The 23,810-nt window shown below is 35.5% G+C and overlaps 1 protein-coding gene across 1 annotated transcript; it reads right to left on the bottom strand.

Moving 5' to 3' along the window:
- Positions 1 to 4,974: 4,974 nt before the first annotated feature.
- On the bottom strand, positions 4,975 to 17,818 carry LOC110927183 (importin-5). Its single transcript, XM_022170804.2, has 19 exons — positions 16,455 to 17,818; positions 15,279 to 15,482; positions 13,822 to 13,926; positions 13,669 to 13,734; positions 13,415 to 13,579; positions 13,249 to 13,323; positions 12,650 to 12,804; positions 12,435 to 12,570; positions 11,617 to 11,686; positions 11,016 to 11,143; positions 10,271 to 10,327; positions 9,934 to 10,119; positions 9,360 to 9,452; positions 9,082 to 9,234; positions 8,918 to 8,984; positions 7,669 to 7,805; positions 6,653 to 6,744; positions 6,492 to 6,558; positions 4,975 to 5,549 (listed from the first exon to the last, which is right to left on the bottom strand). The coding sequence occupies exons 1-19, from the start codon at positions 17,670 to 17,672 to the stop codon at positions 5,385 to 5,387; spliced, it is 3,339 nt and encodes a 1,112-aa protein (XP_022026496.1). The 5' UTR covers positions 17,673 to 17,818; the 3' UTR covers positions 4,975 to 5,384.
- Between the last annotated feature and the right edge of the window lie 5,992 nt (positions 17,819 to 23,810).

Raw genomic sequence — 23,810 nt, 5'->3', positions numbered from 1 at the left:
TAACGACATAAAAGAAAATACATAAAGTTTAAAATGGTGCATTTCTAAGTCCATCCTAGTTGATTTCTTGAAACGTCACATCATCAAATTCCTGCAACATATGTTAAAGTAACGGTCAACACATAAAGCGTTGGCGAGCATACAAGTTCGGTACTAGCATATGTAATAAAAGGTTGTTTTAAACCAACATGGCATAAATGTATACTATGGCATAAAATACAAGGATAGCATGCAACAAATACAAGTCAACCCAAAATGTCCACTAGCGCAATCTTGCCGTAACAATGAACACGACTGTTATACGATTGAATACTTAGCAATAACCCAACAAACGGGCCCTACTCCTATAGCACTATACATGTTAAGGTAGGCTCGCGAAGTTAATGACAAGTATAGTGCAAGAATGGCTTCTATCATGTATGTATTTTAAGCATAACATCATAACATGTATAATTGGATTAGTTGATTGTAAGTGTGAATTTTCTAGTTTACATATGTTACACCCAAAGTGCCTCAAACAACTTTCTGCGAATCGAAGGCCTACGCGTCGCACGACGGGGAAGCAGGGCTAGCCCACGCGACGCGGCGTGTTGTATTTTGGAAACTTTTGTTTGTTTATTCAAGTTTGGCCCTGAACTTATATATTGATGTTATTTTATGTCATAACTTCATATTTTTGTATGTTTTCAAGTAGGGGAAGTATAGGTATGCATGTGTTACGTATCGTGCGTGTATGATTGATATTTGAATGTACAATAAGTCTCGGTTTCACATGTAAAGACGTATTTTGTGATTGTTTGCATATAATGATTGGATATGAATAAAACATGTATGTGTATAAGTATGAATTTCCATTATGATCGAAGTCTCGGATTACAAGATCGGAAATGAAGTACGAATACAAGTTGCTAAAAATAGAAATGCAAATACAACTTTCTAAATAAAGAAAGTATGAAAAGACAGAATGTTACATACTAATGGACCAAAATTTCTAAACTTGATTTTTCTCTCCCAAATGGAGGGAAAATGACGAAGACAATAAAACTTTTTAGTGCTATACACCAAGTTATGTCACGGTACGAGTATCCAATACACGAGTTCACCCTTTATATGGGTGAATACGATAGTTACCCCTCTTTTGAACTTGATCGAGTAATACTTCATTTTTCGGGGAACCATCATGTCAAGAGGTTACGACTTGAGTTTACATAATCCAGTTATCTTTCTAGTTCGTATAATGTACCCTTCTCCGTCTTCTCACTACATCACTTAACGAAACTATATCTCGGTTGGTGTTGTCTTGATCATCAACCGATATTCAATGGATCTGGTAGCCTTACAGTCTTATCCTTGGATTGTGTAAAGATCTCGAGAAAAACAATTCTACGTCTTTTATCTAAATCTCCATCACTTAATAGGTTTAGTCTCGTAAGTATGTTCTTACTCATTCTCTGGGCTTTCGGAACTTGTCTGAATATAATAAGTTGTTGCAGCTTATGCACGAAGAACAGGTTGAAGAGCATCATGAAAAATCCACCATGAGTGAGCTATTCGAGCGTTTACCTGTGATTGAACACCTGACTATTTGGAGTGAGATCATTCAGGTAATATTTATCCACCTTTGTCTATATATGGTTCAAGTGGTTTGTTCCAGACTTGGTTCCACAAGAGCTTCCAACCTCACTAATCCACCTTAAATACTTTCGTTTCAAAGAAATGTCTTTTCATGACGGCTATGGACTGACTTTTCTTGTTGTTTTGATCAAAAGCTCACCGAACTTGGAGAAAACTGAGTTAGATGTCTGACTTTTTCCTATTTGTTTTTATTCTCATGCGAAAATACATTGATACAAAAAAAATAATTACTCTTCCTGCAGATTGACCCATTTCATGATATTTTTGGTTTGATAAACGCCCCGAGATATATGAAAATATCATTCAGATGTTTGGTTGCAGCATCTGAATGAATTGAAGATTGAATATTTTAACACTAGTGTTCTGTGATGGATTTGAGCTTTTTTAATCACTAGCTGATATGGTAGGAGTGAGATCTTTCTAAAGTTTAAATTGTTTGGGATGCATGTATATATGGTCAGGAAATAATCACATCAGCAAGAAACTCTATGCATTCGGGCGGAGTGTGTGAACTACAGATGTTTGAATATGGTAGTTTGGTTTACCTTTGTTAATTTGGTTTTGTAAATGCATGTTGAAGATCCAAAAAGTGGCCGGACACTGCAAGACCACGTTTAAACTTTGATAAAACTCGAAGATCTGAACCTGCACACTGAACAAACCGTTAGGCTCATCGCAGAGGTGGGAGGGTCACTCTGCGACCACCCTCCGGCGTGAGGATAACTATTTGCTAGAGAGAGAAAGTAGAGAGAGAAAACAGGGACGAAGGTTTAGAAAATCGTACTTGTGGTGTACTTGGCGAAGGTATTTATACTGGTTGACTTTGATGACATCACTCGGTCGGGACGCACCTTTGGACATGTGTCCGTCTTCATGGCTGAGGGACGGAGCTTAGGGATATTCGTTCCTTTTGCTTCGGCCCGGACCTTAGAAGAAGATCCGGTCCCGGCGATGTATCTACACATGTAACCATAACCGAGCCGAAAAAGTTAGTTTATTCACACACAAAAAAGGAGAACTAAACGAACCCGTGTTAGACCACCCGTAGTGGTAAAGTTTTAGGGCGTTTTTTGCCCCTAAAACACCCATCAACGCCAAGTTCTCCGCCCCCAAGGGCGTGTTTTACAAAATTTGGCCACAAGCGTTCTTAAATCAACGCCGAAGAGGGAATGGATTTGGCCAATCACATGGAGGTTTATGGGTTTGTCCAATAAAGTATTTTTGATGTTTTTTCTTTATTTTTTTTGTACCCCTTTTTAACATAATGCCCCACAATGCCCACATCCCCACTACACCCATTTTAGAAAAACGCCTCATAATGCCTCATTGCTGACTGGGCTGCCACATGGCGCAAAACGCCCAAGGGTAGGGACATTACCACTACACATGGTCTTATAACCTCCACCACACACGTACTAGTGTTGAAAAAAGGGCAGTCACTCCCGTGTGTAGGGGGCGAGGGTGGTGAGGGTGGCGAGGGCGAGAGTCAGTGCGGGGGCGCCGAGGGAGAGGGGCAGGTGAGGCTATGGTCGACAGAACGCAGATAGGCGTGGAGTATGTACGGTCGAGCGCCTGTACGCGCGACGGAGCGTGAGACAGCGTGTGATGCCTCCACCGGGGTTGGAGGAGAGAGTGGCTCGGGTCGAGTCGGATGTAGCTGCCAAACGGGTCGACGTCACAGAGGCACGTATAGTGGATGGTGGAGGCAATTACTACTATGCATGCTGGTGTGCCCCTACCTCCACGAGCTGGCGCTACACCACCACCATCGCCGCCGCTGTAGTTGTTTATTGTATTTTGCTTTTGGTGTTTTATATTTGAAAAAGTGTAAATATTTATCTTATGTTTATATTTTATTTTGTTTGTTTGATGAATGTTATCGTATTGTTTATCTTATGCACATGTTTTGTTGTTAGTATATCTTGATTAATATCCTAAAATTGCTAGCGTAACATAATCGGCGACATATTACAAACTTGTAACATAATAAAGTCGAAAATTATTCAACACTAGTACGTGTACGTTTATCGCTAAAATAGTCGTATATCAAAAAAAAAATTATACGTTCTTTCGGTTTTATAAAATTTCAAACAACATTAATTTTATACGGACCATACGTATACGTTTATCGCTAATATAGTCGTATATAAAAAATTTATTATACGTTCTTTCGGTTTTATAAAATTAAAAAAACATTTTAATTATATATGGACCATACGCGTACGTTTATCGCTAATATAGTCGTATATCATAAAAAAATTATACTTTCTTTCGGTTTTATAAAATTTCAAAAAACATTAATTTTATACGGACCATACGTGTACGTTTATCCCTAATATAGTCGTATATAAAAAATTTATTATACGTTCTTTCGGTTTTATAAAATTAAAAAAACATTTAATTATATATGGACCATACGCGTACGTTTATCGCTAATATAGTCGTATATCATAAAAACTTATTAATTATACGTTCTTTCGGTTTTATACAATTTAAAAAAAACGTTTAATTATATACGGACCGTACGTGTACGTTTATCCCTAATATAGTCGTCTATAAAGAAAGTTATTATACGATACGTTCTTTCGATTTTTAAAATGATAAAAAAAACAATTTAATTATATAGGACCGTATAACATTATGTGGCCCATATACATGTGTAAAAAACCTAAAACTTAATCAAAATACCCATGAAAATAAACAAGTTTGGTTGTATAAAATTATATTAGTCATATACACTTTATACAGCCCGTATAATGTTATACAACCCATATAAAACAAGTCAAAACAAAATATTCCATTGCATTTAATTATCTGCAGCCACATTTCATACGAGCCGTATACATGTAGAGATGTGAAAATAAGATTATAAGGTATGGAAATAGTGGGAGTATTTTAAATTTATATTTGTTAGAGCATTCATATTAGACACTCTTTATTCATATATTCGTTATAATACAGAGTAAAAAATAGAGAAAACAAATTGTAGAAAGCAAAGTACAACCTCTTTATTTAGAAGTTCATATCAACCCTTTATATTATTATTCTATGTGTAAGTAATGGAAAATTTTATATTATTATTCTAAGTGTGTAGGAAATAGAAAAAAGTAATAAAATAAATATATGTGAGTATGATAGAGATAGAGAGTTGGATGTTGTAAGATTTTCGAAAGATAAATAATATATAAAGAAAAATGTGTTTTCTAGTTAAGTTATTGAGATTAAATTATTTAAATGGAGATGAAACCTCTAATTTTGTTTCTTAAAAACAAATGTGGTAGGGAAAAAAAGACCTATATTATGACTTAAAAACAACATAAGATTCATCATTATCAAAAGTTCAAAGCAAACAAGTGATAAATTATAAAAGCCAAATGAACAAGTTGATTAATTTATGTCAAAAACAATAAAAATTTGCCCAAAACTCAGACAAGTTGCTTTACTAAAACAACTCTTGGTGACCAACAAAAAACCTCACAACGTAGACGACCGCCATCTACGACAGATGTACAATATACGAAAAAAAAATATCAAATACACAACTTTTCTTCCCACCTGTTCACTCAACCAAACAACCCATCCGAGGTTGTTGCGCGACATCACACCGAAAAATGATTGTATGGCGCAAAGAATGGGCGACACATAAAAAACCAACATCAATTTCCACAAAAAAAAACAAAGTAGCCGCCTAGCCGGCGATGTTTCTAGAAGCTTCTTGCGTATATGCATGACGGATGATGTTACTCATGTTATGATGTAAGGAATGATTGTATTGCAAGTTGCTGTTGTGGCTGCAACGATGCCCATGTTGATGCGAACGTAGCAGGCGGCAGTGTTTGTTGGAGTTGTCTTAGTAGGTTGACTATTCGATTGATTGTTTGTTCTGTTGCCAGATCCTTGCCGGCACAAAGAATCTAAAATCGACAAAAGTTTGAATTTATATAAAAACAAAAGTTATAAAATAAGGTTGAAAAAGTAAGCAGGTGTGAGTATTGGTTATGTTGGGTCAAATACTCAAATGACAGATACATCCAATAGAATTCTAGTTGACAAATGAAAGTTGTTGAAAATATAAAATAATAAGTATTAATTTACAAGTTAATCTATCGAAATCATAATATGCTCTTGGGTTAGTTTTAATTGTTTTAGAAAAAAAAGTCAACATGCTAAACGGGTCGGATCAAGTAGGGTTGAGCATTTCAGTACTGGTACCGAAAAATACCAGTACCTAATGGTACCGTACCTATTCAATTTCGGTACCGATTCGTACCCACTTTTTCAGGATCAGTATATTCGGTTCGGTACCGGTTCAGTATAGTACTGGTATTTTACGGATTTTTGGTGTCAAATACTATATCGCACCGAACATTTTGGGTGGTACCGTACCGATTAATTTTCGGTACCCACTTTTTGGTGTTTTCGGGATCACAGTATTTTTGGTTTAATTTACCGATTTTTGGCGTCATATACCGTACCGAACATTTCCGCTGGTACCGTACCGATTAAATTTCGGTACCCACTGATCGGTTTGGTATCGGTTCAATACAGTACCGATATTTTACCGATTTTGGGTCCGGTATTTTCAGTGCCGATATAGTACCGAGCTCATCCCTAGGATCAAGTGAGTTGATTAACACTATGTCAAATGAGTTTTTAAACTTTCTAAAAAATTAGTGGATCTATCATAGTTTAGAAAACCCATTTTATTCTACCCATTCCATTTATTTGACCTTTAGCTAGTTTTTTATATATATTTTACCCGTTTGACCCATTAACGATAAATCATATTTATTCTTAAATTATTTTGCTTAAAATGTGTGCACGATAAAAAACTATCTTAATGAAGGACAACTAACCTCAGCAAATACAGAAACGATTTTTGGCACGTATTGGTTGTTGGGGCCCAGAAGTTCCATATCTGACCTGTAGTATAAAGTATAAACATCGGACTTTGTTAGAAGCACTACAAAAATAAAGTTTTAAACGAAAACCAAAAGAAAGCACCATGCACGTTTACCGTTCGACCATTGAACAAAGCAGTTCGTGAACAACTTTAGCCTCAATAAGATCTCCTTTGATTGGCAAACAGCTTAACCATGCCGGAATAATCTGCCAAACAACACAACATTTTAATACGAGAAAAACAGAAACTAGATTACAAAATTTACCGCTTTTAGCAACCAACTATAAGGCGCCAAGTAAATACCAACTTATATTTCGTTACAGATTTAACAACCATGTTAAGGTTTACTCCGTTTAGTACTAACATTTCAAATTTTGCTAATGTGGCCTTTTATATGTCACTTAATGTGTATCCAGATGCCACATATCTTATCTGACACTTTAACTATGTTTAGATAAAAATTAGAGTAAAATGTCGTTTTCGTCCCTGAGGTTTGGTGACTTGGTCAGTTTTGCGACTTTCGTCCAAATGTTTGTTTTCCATATCTGGATCCAAAGGTTTGAAATCTTGCCATTTTCATCCGGCTCGGTAACTCCATCGATTTTTCTCTGTTAAGTCAATCGTATTTTCGTCTTTTTTGTTAACTTAAAGAGCAATTCGGTCTTTTTCATTTTATGTAAAAAGACCGAATACCCTTGAAAAGGACCAAATTGCCCTTTAAATTAACAAAAAAAAAGATGAAAATACCACAAACTTAACGGAGAAAGATGGATGCAGTTAACGAGCCGGATGAAAAAGACAAGATTCCAAATCTTTTGAATCCAGATGCAGAAAAACAAACATTTGGACGAAAGTCGCAAAACTGGCCAAACCTCATGGACGAAAATGACATTTTACTTAAAAAATTAAATTATCTTTTTTTAATATTGTAATAAAAAAAATCTGGTATTTGATCACAAAAGCATGTTCTGCATATGTGGCAATTGATATGGTGGTCAGCAAGGCATAAACTGTAAGTTGATAAATACCAATTTCAAAGAGCCCAAAACATATATGTATCTAACTAGAACAGCATACGCCCGTAAATCGTAAATGAATATATTCACAAAGTAATATAAGGTATGATCTACCTGAGCGGAGTCAATGCTGTCACGATGAAATTGACATATTTTCCCCAAAGCAGAAACCGCATTATCATATGCCATAACGTTTTCAGGCTGGAGAGCATTAGGGTGTCTAATTACCACATTCAACCTTGAAAGAGCCTCTGTAAAATTAAGTTCACAACGGAATATTATATTTGCAAAAGAAGCAATTTCATATACATCCTTCTAGTATTTAGAGTTCCATGGTTAACCTTCCAAATTTCTTAACGTTATATTTACCGTTCAAACATTAAACCTCATATAATATAACATAGAGTAAGGTACGTGGATGGTCCCTGTGATTTACCAAAATTTTAAAGGTCCCAAGCTTTTCAAAAGTACATGGATGGTCCTTGTGGTTTGCACTTTGTAACGCATTTAGTCCCCAGCCAATAAATCTAACGGTTTTAGCAAGTCCAAGTTAGGGACTAAATGTGTTACAAAGTGCAAACCACAAGGAACATCCTTGTACTTATGGAAAAAGCTAGGGACTAAATGTGTTACAAAGTGAAAACCACAGAGACCATCCATGTACTTTTAGAAAAAAACTGGGGACTAAATGTGTTACAAAATGCAAACCACAGGGACCATCCGCGTACTTTTAGAAGGTTGGCAACCAAATTCAAAAATATTGGTAAACCACAGGGACCATTCGTGTAGTTTACTCTAAAATATATCAGTTCCTTATTACACTTTGTAAATAAACAAAGAGAGCATTATGTGCTGCAATCATTCACAAAAGTAACTTTGTTTTCCTATTCATTAATTAATTGAAAAAGTATGTTATAAGTAATTGATTTAAGAGTTAATTGCCCGGATGGTCCCTGTGGTTTCACGTTTTTTCACGTTTAGTCCCCACCTTTTGAAAATAGCAGGTATGCTCCCTATGGTTTGTTATTTTGTTACTTGGATAGTCCCCTGAGTAGATGTCAGTTAGTTTGGAAATAGCAGGTATGCTCCCTATGGTTTGTCATTTTGTTACTCGGATAGTCCCCGGAGTAGATGTCAGGGGACTATCCGAGTAACAAAATGACAAACCATAGGGAGCATACCTGCTATTTCCAAAAGGTGGGGACTAAACGTGAAAAAACATGAAACCACAGGGACCATCCGGGCAATTAACTCTTGATTTAATTATATTATTGTAAAGTAAAACTTGGAGGGATAATAAAAAAACAATAGAACTTATATATATATATATATATATAATCCCTACATATGTCATTAAATGTACCTCCAACGAGTGGTTTTATAGCAGAACCGCCATATTCTGCACACACTCCAAGTCCATATACAGCTGCCTGGATTAAAAAAAGAAAATATACGTGGTTCAGATCAAAAGAAAAAAGTGAGCATGGAGACATAAGCCACAAAAGAGTGGCCGGTGATGATGCTGACCTGTCGAACATCTGGATTCTCATCATTGCATGCTTCAAGAAGAAAAGGAAGATATGTGTCATAATACTTTAGAGCTGCTTCACGACACTGCTCTGCCACGTCATCAAAGATGCAAATTGCAATTCTCCTTTCTTCAGCTGTTTTATCCTTGCCCTTGAGATAATATTAAGGAGTCATCGTTAATCCAAACATGAGTAAAAAGCGTATATATGAATTTTACCCCTGTAAAAGAAGAGTTCTTGATAAATGGATAAATGATAACTAGCACAAGTACTTACCCACATCGGCATCAAATACGATGACATCTCATCAAAGAAAGGCAAGAAGGAGGCTTTGAATGTTTTAATCAAGGTTCCCAATATCTCACCAATCTGAAACAGAATATAAGTTACCCACAAAAACATAGAAATAGAATCATATTTTAATTCATAAAGTTTCCATTTAGGATATCTATTTGATTATCATTTATGATTTACCCTTGCAACAAAGCAATTCCCTAACTAGGGGTGTGCACGGTTCGATTCAGTTCGGTTTTATCGTAAAACCGAAACCGTAACCTAAATGTTAGGTTTTCAGTTTTTGAAAACTGTTCGGTTTCAGTTTTAGCAACGGTTCGGTTAGATTTTTGGAACAAAATTCCGTGTTCGGTTTTTTAAACAAAATTCTGCGTTCGGTTTTTCGGTTTTTGTAACAAATTCCGTAAGATTAAAAAATATAAAGTATAATCCAAAATTTAAGAAAACCGAAATAACTGAACCGTAACCGAAATAACCGTACCAAAATACAACTGAACGTTTGGCAAAACTCAATATTATTAAGGTCAATAGAGAAAAAGGGTTGTTGACTAAGAACCTGGTCAAAGACTTCTTCTTCTTGCTCATTTTCCTCTTTAAGCAATTCTCCTTCCTCAGCATCAAAATCTTCAGCTTTAGCCCTTTCTGCTCTTTCGGTTTTTCTACTCGAACTTGCTGTGATCACCTGCTTAATTTCATCCACTATGCTTCGCACCTGATTTTCATCTAAAAGTGGTCCAGATACCTACACCATGTTGAAAAAAAAACACTTAGTTAAATGAATTTAACATATTATATGCAGTTATCCACTGTCTAAGGCTATAAAGATTATAATTAAGAATTCACCTGTTTAGTGAAGGTCATATTGGCTGTGAAGCGAACAAAAATAAACTAACCTGTATACATTCATTCAAGGCATCCAGCATACTTGCGCAGATTTCTGTATCGGGTTCCTGCAACGATTAAACCAACAGTGAATAACAAATTACTTAAAACTTTAGTGCCTCAAATTTTAATAATGACATGTTTAGCCCCTCCACTTTGGTAATAACATGTTTGGCCCCTTAATTAAAACACCTTTTGCCCCTCAACTTTATTAATAAACTTCAGCCCCTCAACTTTAATAGTGACAAGTTTAGCCCCTTAAATAAAAGATCAAACACTTTTAACTCTCGTGATTTGCTTATTTTTATCTAAATTTCGATCCCGCTGCGGTGCGCAGGTGGTAACCCACAATATCAGTTAAAAAATTAGAACAATTGTATATAATGTTTAAATTTTGTTTTTTTATCATTATTTTTCTTACTTATATAAAAAAGTGGACTTCTACAACTAAAAGCATACTGCTAAAAGCTGAAGGTTTCATAATGGCCAGGTTGAGTGAGACTCGGAATGCGTTTTTTATATAATATAAGATTGCTTCTATATAATTAGTGAGTCAAATGTCATTACAAACTATACTATGTCAATAATAATCTAACTTTACAAACGAAATGATCTAGTTCGACTAACTTGGCACGTTTGCTTTCTAGCCAACTTTTTAATGTTTGACATGTTAAAGATATAGAACAGAACCCATATGCAAGTAAAACGGGTCAAAACTGCCAAATATCGAAATACTGTGAAAGGAAATAACATTACCTTATGCAAAGCTTCAACCAAAGAGGGGACTATGTAATCAGACAGCTGTTTTATGTACGATTCATTACGACCTTGAGCAAGCCCTTTTTCTATGGCTAATTTTGCAGATCGCAACAGCTCCGGCATGGCTATACATATATAACTCCATTAAAACTTATTTATACATAAACGAAAATGTAAATTATAGAAAAATTAGTAATGCAAACAAACCAAACGTTCAACTGGAAGTTCATTAATGTTCTTTTACTTAATAAATAAACAAGACTTTTGGTGTGTTTAGTTAAATGAACAAACAGTAACAAGAGTCACATTTGTACATTAACACTTGTGAACATTCCTTAATACATTCGTTAATGTTCGTTTGTTTTATATGTGTATATTAAAAGCGGGTTAAATCATTTTATTTGTTTATGTCCACGTAGCATTTAAAAAAGCAAACATAAATGAACACGAACAAGCTTATTATCTTAATGAACAGACATGAACACGAAAACTCATTCCTTAATCTGTTCATGTTAGCTCGTTTGTTGAGCTAAACAAACAAGCCCTATTCATGTTCGTTCGGTTCGTTTACAACCGTAGAAAGAATCATATATGACACCTGAAACAGCTGCTTTCCTAACTTCTTCATGGAAATAAAACTTGAGAAGTGGTACCAACGTTGGTGCAACCTGTTAAATATATAGATTAGCATTTATTCATACTATGACAATAAAGTGGTGTGTGGTTTGTTCAAAGGTTCTAAACGGGGTTGTGTCCACGACGGGTTGGCAGGTTCAACCCGACCCGAACTCGAATATTGTGTCATACATATGAACCCGAACACGGCCCGAATATTCAAGGGTTGACCCGAGCACAACCCGATCAACCCGAATTTTTTATTTTTTATTTTTCAGCAAATTAATATATTAAAATTGAAATTTACTACCAAAAAAAACACAAATGTATATAATACAGTAATATTTAAATTATAAAATCTTATGTCAATTTCTCTTTGTAAGTTATGACTACGGCATAAAATACACACCCAATTTAATTCATGACATAAAACATAGTTAAAAAAATGTAATATAATATAAACGGGTTAAACGGGTGAACCCGCCAACCCGACCAGGTTAACCCGAACCTGACCGTTTAGCTAAATGGGTTCGCAGGTTCAACCTGAAACTGATCCTGAACTGTTTAGACTAAACCCAAACCCGTGAATTTCATGTTAGGTTCGTGTCGTGTTTTCGAGTCGTGTCAGAAATTCACACCCCTAGTTTGTTCACCATGTATCACTATAGACATAAATTTAATAGCGAGTGGAATGCGAACACGTATGATGTTTTCACAAAGGTTACCAAATTCCAAGTGAGAATCATTTGTCCTTTAACCAAACACTATCTAAATGGTAGATAAATAGGTACGTAAATTAACCTGATCAATCCATGGGTAAAAACCCTCCTTTAACTCATCAGCATAACAACACAACATGTTGCAAGCGGTTGCTTTCTCTTCAAGAACGCTGGTTTTGATCCCGATCCTTTTGTCACCAAGTGTAATTGTCTCCATACTGCAAAGCGTGCAACTCAGTATTATTCAGATTTAAAAAAAAACATATTAATCCAAGAAAATATGATAAAATATGATACCTTTCGTCATCTGATTCATCAATCTCGTTATCAGAATCTGCTGAAGTAATGACGACATCAGGTTTGAGTTGAGCGGATTGAAGCAAAGGAGGCATAACAACGCTCATGTAAGGGAGGAAGTCTTGGCCTAAGCATTTGCATAGACGGGCCCACGCCTACAGTACAAAAGAGTGACAACGAAGAAAGCATAAGCTTATATTATATAAAGATCACTATAAATGTACGTTAAAGAAAATTAACAATAAAACGTCGTAAAAAGCCTATGGACTTCTTTTTTTGAAAAACTAAATCCCTGAACTTTTAAAGATTAACAAAAAAAAATCCTTTTTATACAGTTCAGAGACAAAATTATATGAAAAGGAACATATTTTTTACTTTTAAAAAGTCAAAGGATTTAAACTTGCAAAAAAAATGAAGATACTTTTTGTAAAAATATAAACAAATCAAATGACTTTCATCGATAAACTTAAAAGTAAAAGGGGGATTTATTCATGCAAAAATAACATCAAGTGACATATGTTTTATGTGCAAATTTAGCAAAAGTCCATAAGATTATTTTATTTATTTTTTTATCGACTGTCCTAAAAATTAACACCTACTTGAAGCATGTAGCTGGTAGTGGGATCATCAGTCTCCATTTGAGATCCTTGCAACGACATGAGCACTTCCATTACCTTAACAAACAAACAATCAAAAACCAAGTCTATAAGTTCCATATTATATATAAGATGAGAATGTGTGTGTGTATAACAAACAAAAACATACCTGCTTAGCATCGTCTCTAAATTTTTCCTTCCCAACAGCCATTCCAACCAAGCTAATGCATTCCATGGCTTTAGCTCGAAGCATACGATTCGCTTTATCATTTGCATTAACTAATATAGCTTTTAAATAAGGCATGACTGCATCATAGTACTTTTGGAAGTGTTCCTATTGATGTACAAAGTATAAGTGAGACATTAAACGTAAACTAGACAAGTTGCAAGACTAGAAACTATAAGTGATGAAGTGTGAGTTACCTGTGATGAATCAGCAACAGATGCTAGAGCAGTCAAGGCCCCTTCTTGTACCATTTGCTTACCGTTCTACACAAAAAATAATTATTATTATTATTATTATTATTTTTTTAAGAAACTTAAGGTCATATTTTGCTCATATAAATTGCAACATACCTGTAATAATACAAGCAACTTGCTAACTATTCCATCCAAGTAAGGGGTCAAGATATCAGGGGTGCAGTTCTCGCTGAAATTTAGCACGGCTGAAGCAGCATGGGCCTGCAAAACAAAAATATAGATATATATTAAAAACTGATCAGAAGAAAAACGACTCCTTTTTCAATGAAGCTATATCAGTTTCGATGCCACATCAAGTTTTAAAAAAAAAATACATGCTACAAATTCTAAGATGCCCCACAAAATAACAACAACAACAATAAAAATAATAATAATAATAATAATAATAATAATAATAATAATAATGATAAATGTATTAATAATTGCAAAAAAGAGAATGGAAGTGCATTCAAGACGTATGATGTCATTCAGATATTTAGTTATTTCTATTCCTTGATTAAAAATATACCATGCACACTTACCAAAAATAGATACAAGAAAAAAGAGAACACGTGTGATGCTGCAAAAAAAAGAGGGGTGCCCAATCGAATATGAAAACTTTGTAGTTAGGCAAGCGACATTTATTCTTGAGTCAGGTGTAACTCATCTTTGTTTTAACTTTTAAGATATACCTTAAAAATATGGTTGCAAAAGTCGCTAGGCGCTTCCTAGTCGGTCGACTGGGGAGTTGAGAGTACTCGGCCTAGGCAGAGAGTACTCGGGCATGTTAAATTATAAAGAAGTTAGTTTTCAGAAATTAAATATATGTCAAATAACATAAATTTACTAATATTTATAACAAAATACGTGAAAATATTATTATGATAGGCATAGAAACTAGTTTTTTTTTTTTTTAAGTCAAACTCGGCCCGAGTTGACCTACCAGATCCGATTCTGGCCGAGGTTGACTGCGTTTGATCGATTCCAAGTAATTAGACAGAGTTGAAGAAAGTCGCCTCGGCAGCCACCTTGTTGCGACTACTCGAGGAGTACTCGGCCTTGGAGGCCTTGTTTTACAACCATGCTAAAAATACAAATGAAATCATCTCTTGTTTAACATGCATTACAAAGTTAAGAAAATAACTTTTGTTTTTGAATGAGCATTAGTTATTTTAAACTAGTCTTGTTTAGTTTGCATATCAAGCTACAACTGAACCTTTGTCTTATATAAAAAATATATTTAATGGACACCTAAATTCCTCCCTTATATGTGCATTAAAAAGCAAAAACGTGTTTGTTTCATGATCATAAATACTAATTAAACTAAGCTCGCTATATTTTACACATGGTTTTGTAGCCAACTCAACTAGAAACTTATTACACCAAATAGCAGGAAGCAAGACTCTTTAACAATTTGATTAGATTCCAAAAGCTATGCAACATATAAAGAATACAGATACAAAAATACAATGCTAAACCAGCACCTATATGTAAGTTCTATGTCTCCACATATGCCTCTATAACCAGAGCAACCAACATATATGCATATTAATAAAGTAATAATCAGATTTTACCTGAACTCGCGGGTTATTAAAGTCGTCCATTGCAGTAGCTAGAGCTGGTAGCACTCTTTGATGGTATTGAACTTGCAAGTCTGGGCCTAGATCTGTGGCCAATTGTCCGATTGCATTAATTGCAGCCCATCTCACACGTGGGTGTGGATCTTGGAATGAATTTAAAACCATCGACACCACTTGTTCCAGATTCTTGATCATCACCTGTATCACGACTCACACGTTATTCAAGTTTCAAAATTTAAGCAGCAGCAGTGGAGGCAATACTTTTTACCAAAACAACATGAAAATAACAAAGTTACATGACAAGTACAAACAATATGCGGATAGAAAACCAAAAAGTGCATTTGGCATGTAGGTTAACATACAAGACCTCCTTATTGTGCGTTGCATGCGCGATCACCAATATAACGTGCGTAATCATGCAAATAACGTGCGTAATTATACAAAGTTAATTACCATTTTGCCACCGCATTCAATTGAAAGCCTAGATTAGGTCAGATGTGCGGTTGAGATTGCATCGCACGATACGGTGGTCTTGTATTTTAAACTCTCTCTCTCTCTCTCTCTCTCTCTATATATATATATATATATATAGAGAGAGAGAGAGAGAGAGGCAGGTTAACGTACAAATGCCCTTATCGTACATTACGTACGCTACAATCTCAGCCGTCCGATCATCTTCCCGCATTGAATTCGCATGTTTTTTTGTAACAATTTCGCATGTTGGTTTTTTAACATGCGATTTCATCAAAATTACCACATGCGAAATTGTTACAAAAAAACAACATGCTATTTCATCAAAATTATCACATGCGAAATTGGTACAGAAAACAACATGCGAATTCATCAAAAATTATCACATGCGAAATTGTTATAAAAAAAACAACATGCTATTTCATCAAAATTATCACATGCGAAATTGGTACAAAAAAACAACATGCGAATTCATCAAAAATTATCACATGCGAAATTGTTATAAAAAAACAACATGCGATTTTAAAATGCGGGAAGATGATCTGACGGCTGAGATTGAAGCGTACGTAATGTACGATAAGCAATATTGTACAGTACTCTTTACCTACATATACATATATATATATACACACACCAATACCAAATTAGCTAACTAAACATCAAAGAACTCACAATAAATACATTTGAAAACATTTTTACCTTTGAGCAACCCTCGGCTATTTGTGCAAGAGCAATAAGAGCAGCATGGTGTTTCTGCCATTCCGGTGCAGCCAAATAAGCCGGCAACTGCTCAGACGCAACAGGAACAATCGTATTCCCACCTAAAGCAATAGCTAACCGATCCAAACACTCCTGTCCAACGCTATAATTACTCGACTCTCCCGCATCCTCATCCTCATTCTCCGCCGTATGCCACGCAGGCTCATCCTCAATATCCAACAACATCCGCAACAAGATCCCGAACAACCTACTAATAAACTGCGGCAGCTTCCTCATCATACCCGGCGCCCTCTCCCTAGCTTCCGCTAGCGTAATCACAAACTCAATCGCAAGATGTCTCGTCCCCTCTTCCAACGTCTCCGCTTCAGCGATCTGCAGCATTGACCCAACCACCTCCACTAACTGCCGCCTTAAAAACCTCGGTTCCGTCCCCGCTAACTCAATCAACAACTCCAACGCCTCTTGCGCAGTCGCTTCCTGTCCACCGTTTAACGCTTCAGTCAACGTCGTCATCATCGCAGGAAGCAAATCCTGAAACCTATCCCGATCGCCCGAACTCAAACACTGAATAAAGTTAATCACCGCGCTTAACGCAGCAATTCGCACATCCGAACTACCTGAACTAGTCAAACACTGTAAAAACACACCGTGCAAATGCTTAATATGCGGAATCAACGTCTCGCCGATATACTGTGACAATTGAGCAAATATCAAAAACGCAGACTCCTGGAGCTTAAAATTATCCGACGAAACACACTGAAACATAAACGGTAACAGCTCCGGCCAACCGTTATCCGGTAAAACACTCGAAGCGAGTTCCGAAACGGTATCACACAACTTTTTCATAATAGTTTTCGCTTCTTCTTTCTGCACACAAGTCAACAGTATAGATTTAAGCGAAGATTGAGTATCCGGAGACAACCTGTTCCATATTAACGAATCGTCCTGTGTTAACTGCTTCCGTAACAGAATTGCTGACATGGCACGTGCCTCCATGTGAGGGGAGGTCTGGAGCATGTGACCGAGCTTGAGAAAGAGTGAATCCGGATTGGTTTGTTTGCATAGATTGAATAGAAGCTCTGCGTTTGATCGTTGTTCGTTTGATGATGACATCAGATGCGAAATTAGGGTTTCGAATGGAGATGGATCGGCTCCGAGGATGGCGGCTAGTTGTGCTTGCTGGAGTTGAGGATCCATGAGTGGATGACGGTGGTTGTGGTGGTGGTGGTTGTGGTGGTTGACGGTGGTGGAGAGTGGAGGCGTGTGGTTTGGATTGGGGCGGGGGGAAGACTAATTAGGGCAAAAGGGTTGTAGGGGCAAAAGTGTAAAGAGTGAATGTTTGTGATCGAATATTAGAGGGAAATTTATTGCGGGAGACATTTACATATTTGGTCCCTTGGGTATGGTTTGATGGGCGATTGTAGTCTTTTTTTTCTTTAAACCCAGGACTGTCCAAAAAGTTCATGGCTTGAAGCTTCCTCGGATTTAGCTCGGTAAAAGTTCGTTTGATATGGGTCGGTTAGAAACGAAGCCTAACTCGGCTCGCCTCGTAACGAGCCAAATTGGCTCGGTTTGGCTTGCTTGTTAGCTCGACTCGGCTTAGCTTGGATTATTTCACCTTTAATATGCTTTATTTTAATATACATATTATCATGTAATAGAAAATTGGTTATTGTTTGCATGTATTTAGGAGTGCACTAAGAGATCTACAATATATTTAGGGGTTGATTATGATGCTAATGAACTTATATTATATTTCATTGAAATTTAAAAATTATTTCGTACTTGATGAACTTGATTTTGACTTGCAATATGGTATGTTGAACTTATTTTTTATATTTCATTTTGAATTATTGAATGATATCAAAGACTATCGAATTTTGAAAGTTATATATTAATATTTATTTTTAAATTCCAGCCAACTAAACTAAGCTAAGATGGAGCCAAACTGAACCGAGCTGAGCTGGCTCGGTTAAAAACCAAGCAGAGCTCGAGCTAAGATTCTCAGCTCGGTTTCAAATATGCGCCAAGCCACCTTGGTTTTTAATCGAGCCGAGCTCGAGCTTGTCCTGACTCAACTCGCATCAGCTCGTTGACAACCTTATTTCAATCTATTGCTTTAGACTGTGTCGAGGAATTACATTTAGAGTGTGACCGCCATTATGTCGAAGGCCCATCGACCAAACTTGTCACATCCTTCACCCTAAGCCCATTCAGGTGTTAGTAGGCTAACGGCCATCCGCACTCCCTCCTATGCAGTGTTACAGTCTCATTCATACTCAAGAACTTGTAAAAGTTGTGTTATCTAAGGGCATGTTTGGCTAAGCTTTTCCAACCAACTTATTGGCTTACTGACTTATCAAAAAGCCAATAAGCAGTTTTTAATGTTTGGCAAATGGAAAAGTGATTTTTAAAATGACTTTTTGATATAAAGGAAAAGTAGTTTTGAAAAGTTAAGAGATTGTGACTTCTTGATCAGCTTATAGCTTTTCAAACAACAAATTACCAATATACCCCTTATTTTTCAACACCCCTTATGAAAGAATGCCCCTTTTAGTCATTTTACATCAATAAGCTAAGCCAAACACTTTTTAAAAAACAACTTATTGACTTATTGGCTTTTTCCACCCCATAAGCTAATTCAAACACTATTTTAAAAAACTCCTTTTCAAAAAGTAATTTTCCCAAAAGTCTTTTTCTCAAAAGTCTTTTTTGACTTAAATAAGCTTAGCCAAACATGCCCTAAGCATAACTTGGATGATTCACGCCCTTGGGTGTGGAACCATTAGATATACTGATAGTCTTATGGACAAACAATTTTAACATGTGTAGTTGTTGTGTCCAATTGTAAGACTTCATGATTTTGAAAAACTATATTTTAACAAATGTCTTTTGTAATTATTTTATATATAGTATAAAAAGAGGTGTAAATGGGTTGATAAAAAAGCGTTTAGAAACATTGAAATGTTAGTTTGATTTATTCATGTTATTGTGTTTAACTATTACCAATAGAGTAAATAAATATTATACGGTTTAAATTTGTATTGTATGCCATATCTTTTGCGCTAAATGCTCAACAATTTAAAAAAAATAATATATTTGTATACCTTGTAAATTGTTGGCATGCTTTTTCATTCTCTATACAGGTACATGAGTACATCATTATATACCATAAAAGGTAACCCCAAATTGATAAATACTTTGTGCTTAATATGTTTTTTTAAACGAGAACTTCATTAAAACACGTCCAAGCACGAAAACTGAACCGAGCAACTCGCATCAGCTCGTTGACAACCTTATTTCAATCTATTGCTTTAGACTGTGTCGAGGAATTACATTTAGAGTGTGACCGCCATTATGTCGAAGGCCCATCGACCAAACTTGTCACATCCTTCACCCTAAGCCCATTCAGGTGTTAGTAGGCTAACGGCCATCCGCACTCCCTCCTATGCAGTGTTACAGTCTCATTCATACTCAAGAACTTGTAAAAGTTGTGTTATCTAAGGGCATGTTTGGCTAAGCTTTTCCAACCAACTTATTGGCTTACTGACTTATCAAAAAGCCAATAAGCAGTTTTTAATGTTTGGCAAATGGAAAAGTGATTTTTAAAATGACTTTTTGATATAAAGGAAAAGTAGTTTTGAAAAGTTAAGAGATTGTGACTTCTTGATCAGCTTATAGCTTTTCAAACAACAAATTACCAATATACCCCTTATTTTTCAACACCCCTTATGAAAGAATGCCCCTTTTAGTCATTTTACATCAATAAGCTAAGCCAAACACTTTTTAAAAAACAACTTATTGACTTATTGGCTTTTTCCACCCCATAAGCTAATTCAAACACTATTTTAAAAAACTCCTTTTCAAAAAGTAATTTTCCCAAAAGTCTTTTTCTCAAAAGTCTTTTTTGACTTAAATAAGCTTAGCCAAACATGCCCTAAGCATAACTTGGATGATTCACGCCCTTGGGTGTGGAACCATTAGATATACTGATAGTCTTATGGACAAACAATTTTAACATGTGTAGTTGTTGTGTCCAATTGTAAGACTTCATGATTTTGAAAAACTATATTTTAACAAATGTCTTTTGTAATTATTTTATATATAGTATAAAAAGAGGTGTAAATGGGTTGATAAAAAAGCGTTTAGAAACATTGAAATGTTAGTTTGATTTATTCATGTTATTGTGTTTAACTATTACCAATAGAGTAAATAAATATTATACGGTTTAAATTTGTATTGTATGCCATATCTTTTGCGCTAAATGCTCAACAATTTAAAAAAAATAATATATTTGTATACCTTGTAAATTGTTGGCATGCTTTTTCATTCTCTATACAGGTACATGAGTACATCATTATATACCATAAAAGGTAACCCCAAATTGATAAATACTTTGTGCTTAATATGTTTTTTTAAACGAGAACTTCATTAAAACACGTCCAAGCACGAAAACTGAACCGAGCAACTCGCATCAGCTCGTTGACAACCTTATTTCAATCTATTGCTTTAGACTGTGTCGAGGAATTACATTTAGAGTGTGACCGCCATTATGTCGAAGGCCCATCGACCAAACTTGTCACATCCTTCACCCTAAGCCCATTCAGGTGTTAGTAGGCTAACGGCCATCCGCACTCCCTCCTATGCAGTGTTACAGTCTCATTCATACTCAAGAACTTGTAAAAGTTGTGTTATCTAAGGGCATGTTTGGCTAAGCTTTTCCAACCAACTTATTGGCTTACTGACTTATCAAAAAGCCAATAAGCAGTTTTTAATGTTTGGCAAATGGAAAAGTGATTTTTAAAATGACTTTTTGATATAAAGGAAAAGTAGTTTTGAAAAGTTAAGAGATTGTGACTTCTTGATCAGCTTATAGCTTTTCAAACAACAAATTACCAATATACCCCTTATTTTTCAACACCCCTTATGAAAGAATGCCCCTTTTAGTCATTTTACATCAATAAGCTAAGCCAAACACTTTTTAAAAAACAACTTATTGACTTATTGGCTTTTTCCACCCCATAAGCTAATTCAAACACTATTTTAAAAAACTCCTTTTCAAAAAGTAATTTTCCCAAAAGTCTTTTTCTCAAAAGTCTTTTTTGACTTAAATAAGCTTAGCCAAACATGCCCTAAGCATAACTTGGATGATTCACGCCCTTGGGTGTGGAACCATTAGATATACTGATAGTCTTATGGACAAACAATTTTAACATGTGTAGTTGTTGTGTCCAATTGTAAGACTTCATGATTTTGAAAAACTATATTTTAACAAATGTCTTTTGTAATTATTTTATATATAGTATAAAAAGAGGTGTAAATGGGTTGATAAAAAAGCGTTTAGAAACATTGAAATGTTAGTTTGATTTATTCATGTTATTGTGTTTAACTATTACCAATAGAGTAAATAAATATTATACGGTTTAAATTTGTATTGTATGCCATATCTTTTGCGCTAAATGCTCAACAATTTAAAAAAAATAATATATTTGTATACCTTGTAAATTGTTGGCATGCTTTTTCATTCTCTATACAGGTACATGAGTACATCATTATATACCATAAAAGGTAACCCCAAATTGATAAATACTTTGTGCTTAATATGTTTTTTTAAACGAGAACTTCATTAAAACACGTCCAAGCACGAAAACTGAACCGAGCAACTCGCATCAGCTCGTTGACAACCTTATTTCAATCTATTGCTTTAGACTGTGTCGAGGAATTACATTTAGAGTGTGACCGCCATTATGTCGAAGGCCCATCGACCAAACTTGTCACATCCTTCACCCTAAGCCCATTCAGGTGTTAGTAGGCTAACGGCCATCCGCACTCCCTCCTATGCAGTGTTACAGTCTCATTCATACTCAAGAACTTGTAAAAGTTGTGTTATCTAAGGGCATGTTTGGCTAAGCTTTTCCAACCAACTTATTGGCTTACTGACTTATCAAAAAGCCAATAAGCAGTTTTTAATGTTTGGCAAATGGAAAAGTGATTTTTAAAATGACTTTTTGATATAAAGGAAAAGTAGTTTTGAAAAGTTAAGAGATTGTGACTTCTTGATCAGCTTATAGCTTTTCAAACAACAAATTACCAATATACCCCTTATTTTTCAACACCCCTTATGAAAGAATGCCCCTTTTAGTCATTTTACATCAATAAGCTAAGCCAAACACTTTTTAAAAAACAACTTATTGACTTATTGGCTTTTTCCACCCCATAAGCTAATTCAAACACTATTTTAAAAAACTCCTTTTCAAAAAGTAATTTTCCCAAAAGTCTTTTTCTCAAAAGTCTTTTTTGACTTAAATAAGCTTAGCCAAACATGCCCTAAGCATAACTTGGATGATTCACGCCCTTGGGTGTGGAACCATTAGATATACTGATAGTCTTATGGACAAACAATTTTAACATGTGTAGTTGTTGTGTCCAATTGTAAGACTTCATGATTTTGAAAAACTATATTTTAACAAATGTCTTTTGTAATTATTTTATATATAGTATAAAAAGAGGTGTAAATGGGTTGATAAAAAAGCGTTTAGAAACATTGAAATGTTAGTTTGATTTATTCATGTTATTGTGTTTAACTATTACCAATAGAGTAAATAAATATTATACGGTTTAAATTTGTATTGTATGCCATATCTTTTGCGCTAAATGCTCAACAATTTAAAAAAAATAATATATTTGTATACCTTGTAAATTGTTGGCATGCTTTTTCATTCTCTATACAGGTACATGAGTACATCATTATATACCATAAAAGGTAACCCCAAATTGATAAATACTTTGTGCTTAATATGTTTTTTTAAACGAGAACTTCATTAAAACACGTCCAAGCACGAAAACTGAACCAAGCAACAAACCAAAACACACTATATAACAAAATGATCAATCTACACTACGTTAAACCCAAACTGACATGTGAATCATTTTGGGACATCTAGAAACTTCCAAAACTTAGGCTTTCCGGTATGGTGACGGGCGTCGTGGGAGGAGGGGATGAAGACGGGGGCGGCGGCGTGGGAGGACGGTCGTCGCAGAGGGGGGCCCACCTGTTTGCTCCGTCGCAAACGGCGAAAAATGGACGAAGAGGACGGGACGGAGGGGGGGACGGAGGGGGGCGGCGTGGATGGACGGTGACACGGTGGCGGCGCCGGGTGGAGGACGGGACGATACCGTGTAGCCTTAGTAGCCTAAGTACATTGGGATATGTTTTGGGTGGATTAAGGATTTGTTAAAACTTTAATAACATGTTTCTAAAATTAGTCCAAACACTAAATCAAATAAAATAATCTTAGTGGTTTGGATGATTGAGCCAGCTAAACTTCTTTTTTC

The sequence above is a fragment of the Helianthus annuus genome, chromosome 2, assembly GCF_002127325.2.
Source record: "Helianthus annuus cultivar XRQ/B chromosome 2, HanXRQr2.0-SUNRISE, whole genome shotgun sequence".
NCBI lineage: Eukaryota > Viridiplantae > Streptophyta > Magnoliopsida > Asterales > Asteraceae > Helianthus > Helianthus annuus.
Note: the sequence above shows the minus strand (reverse complement) of the source record. Positions and strands in the feature narration are given on the sequence as shown.

Excerpts from the sequence above, each read along its gene's own strand:
- LOC110927183 (XM_022170804.2), bottom strand. The coding sequence starts at position 17,672 with ATGGATCCTCAACTCCAGCAAGCACAACTAGCCGCCATCCTCGGAGCC. Across the intron at positions 10,328-11,015 it reads TGGTTGAAGCTTTGCATAAG|GAACCCGATACAGAAATCTG; the intron begins GTAATGTTATTT and ends TAATCGTTGCAG. Across the intron at positions 9,235-9,359 it reads CGTATTTGATGCCGATGTGG|GGCAAGGATAAAACAGCTGA; the intron begins GTAAGTACTTGT and ends TATTATCTCAAG.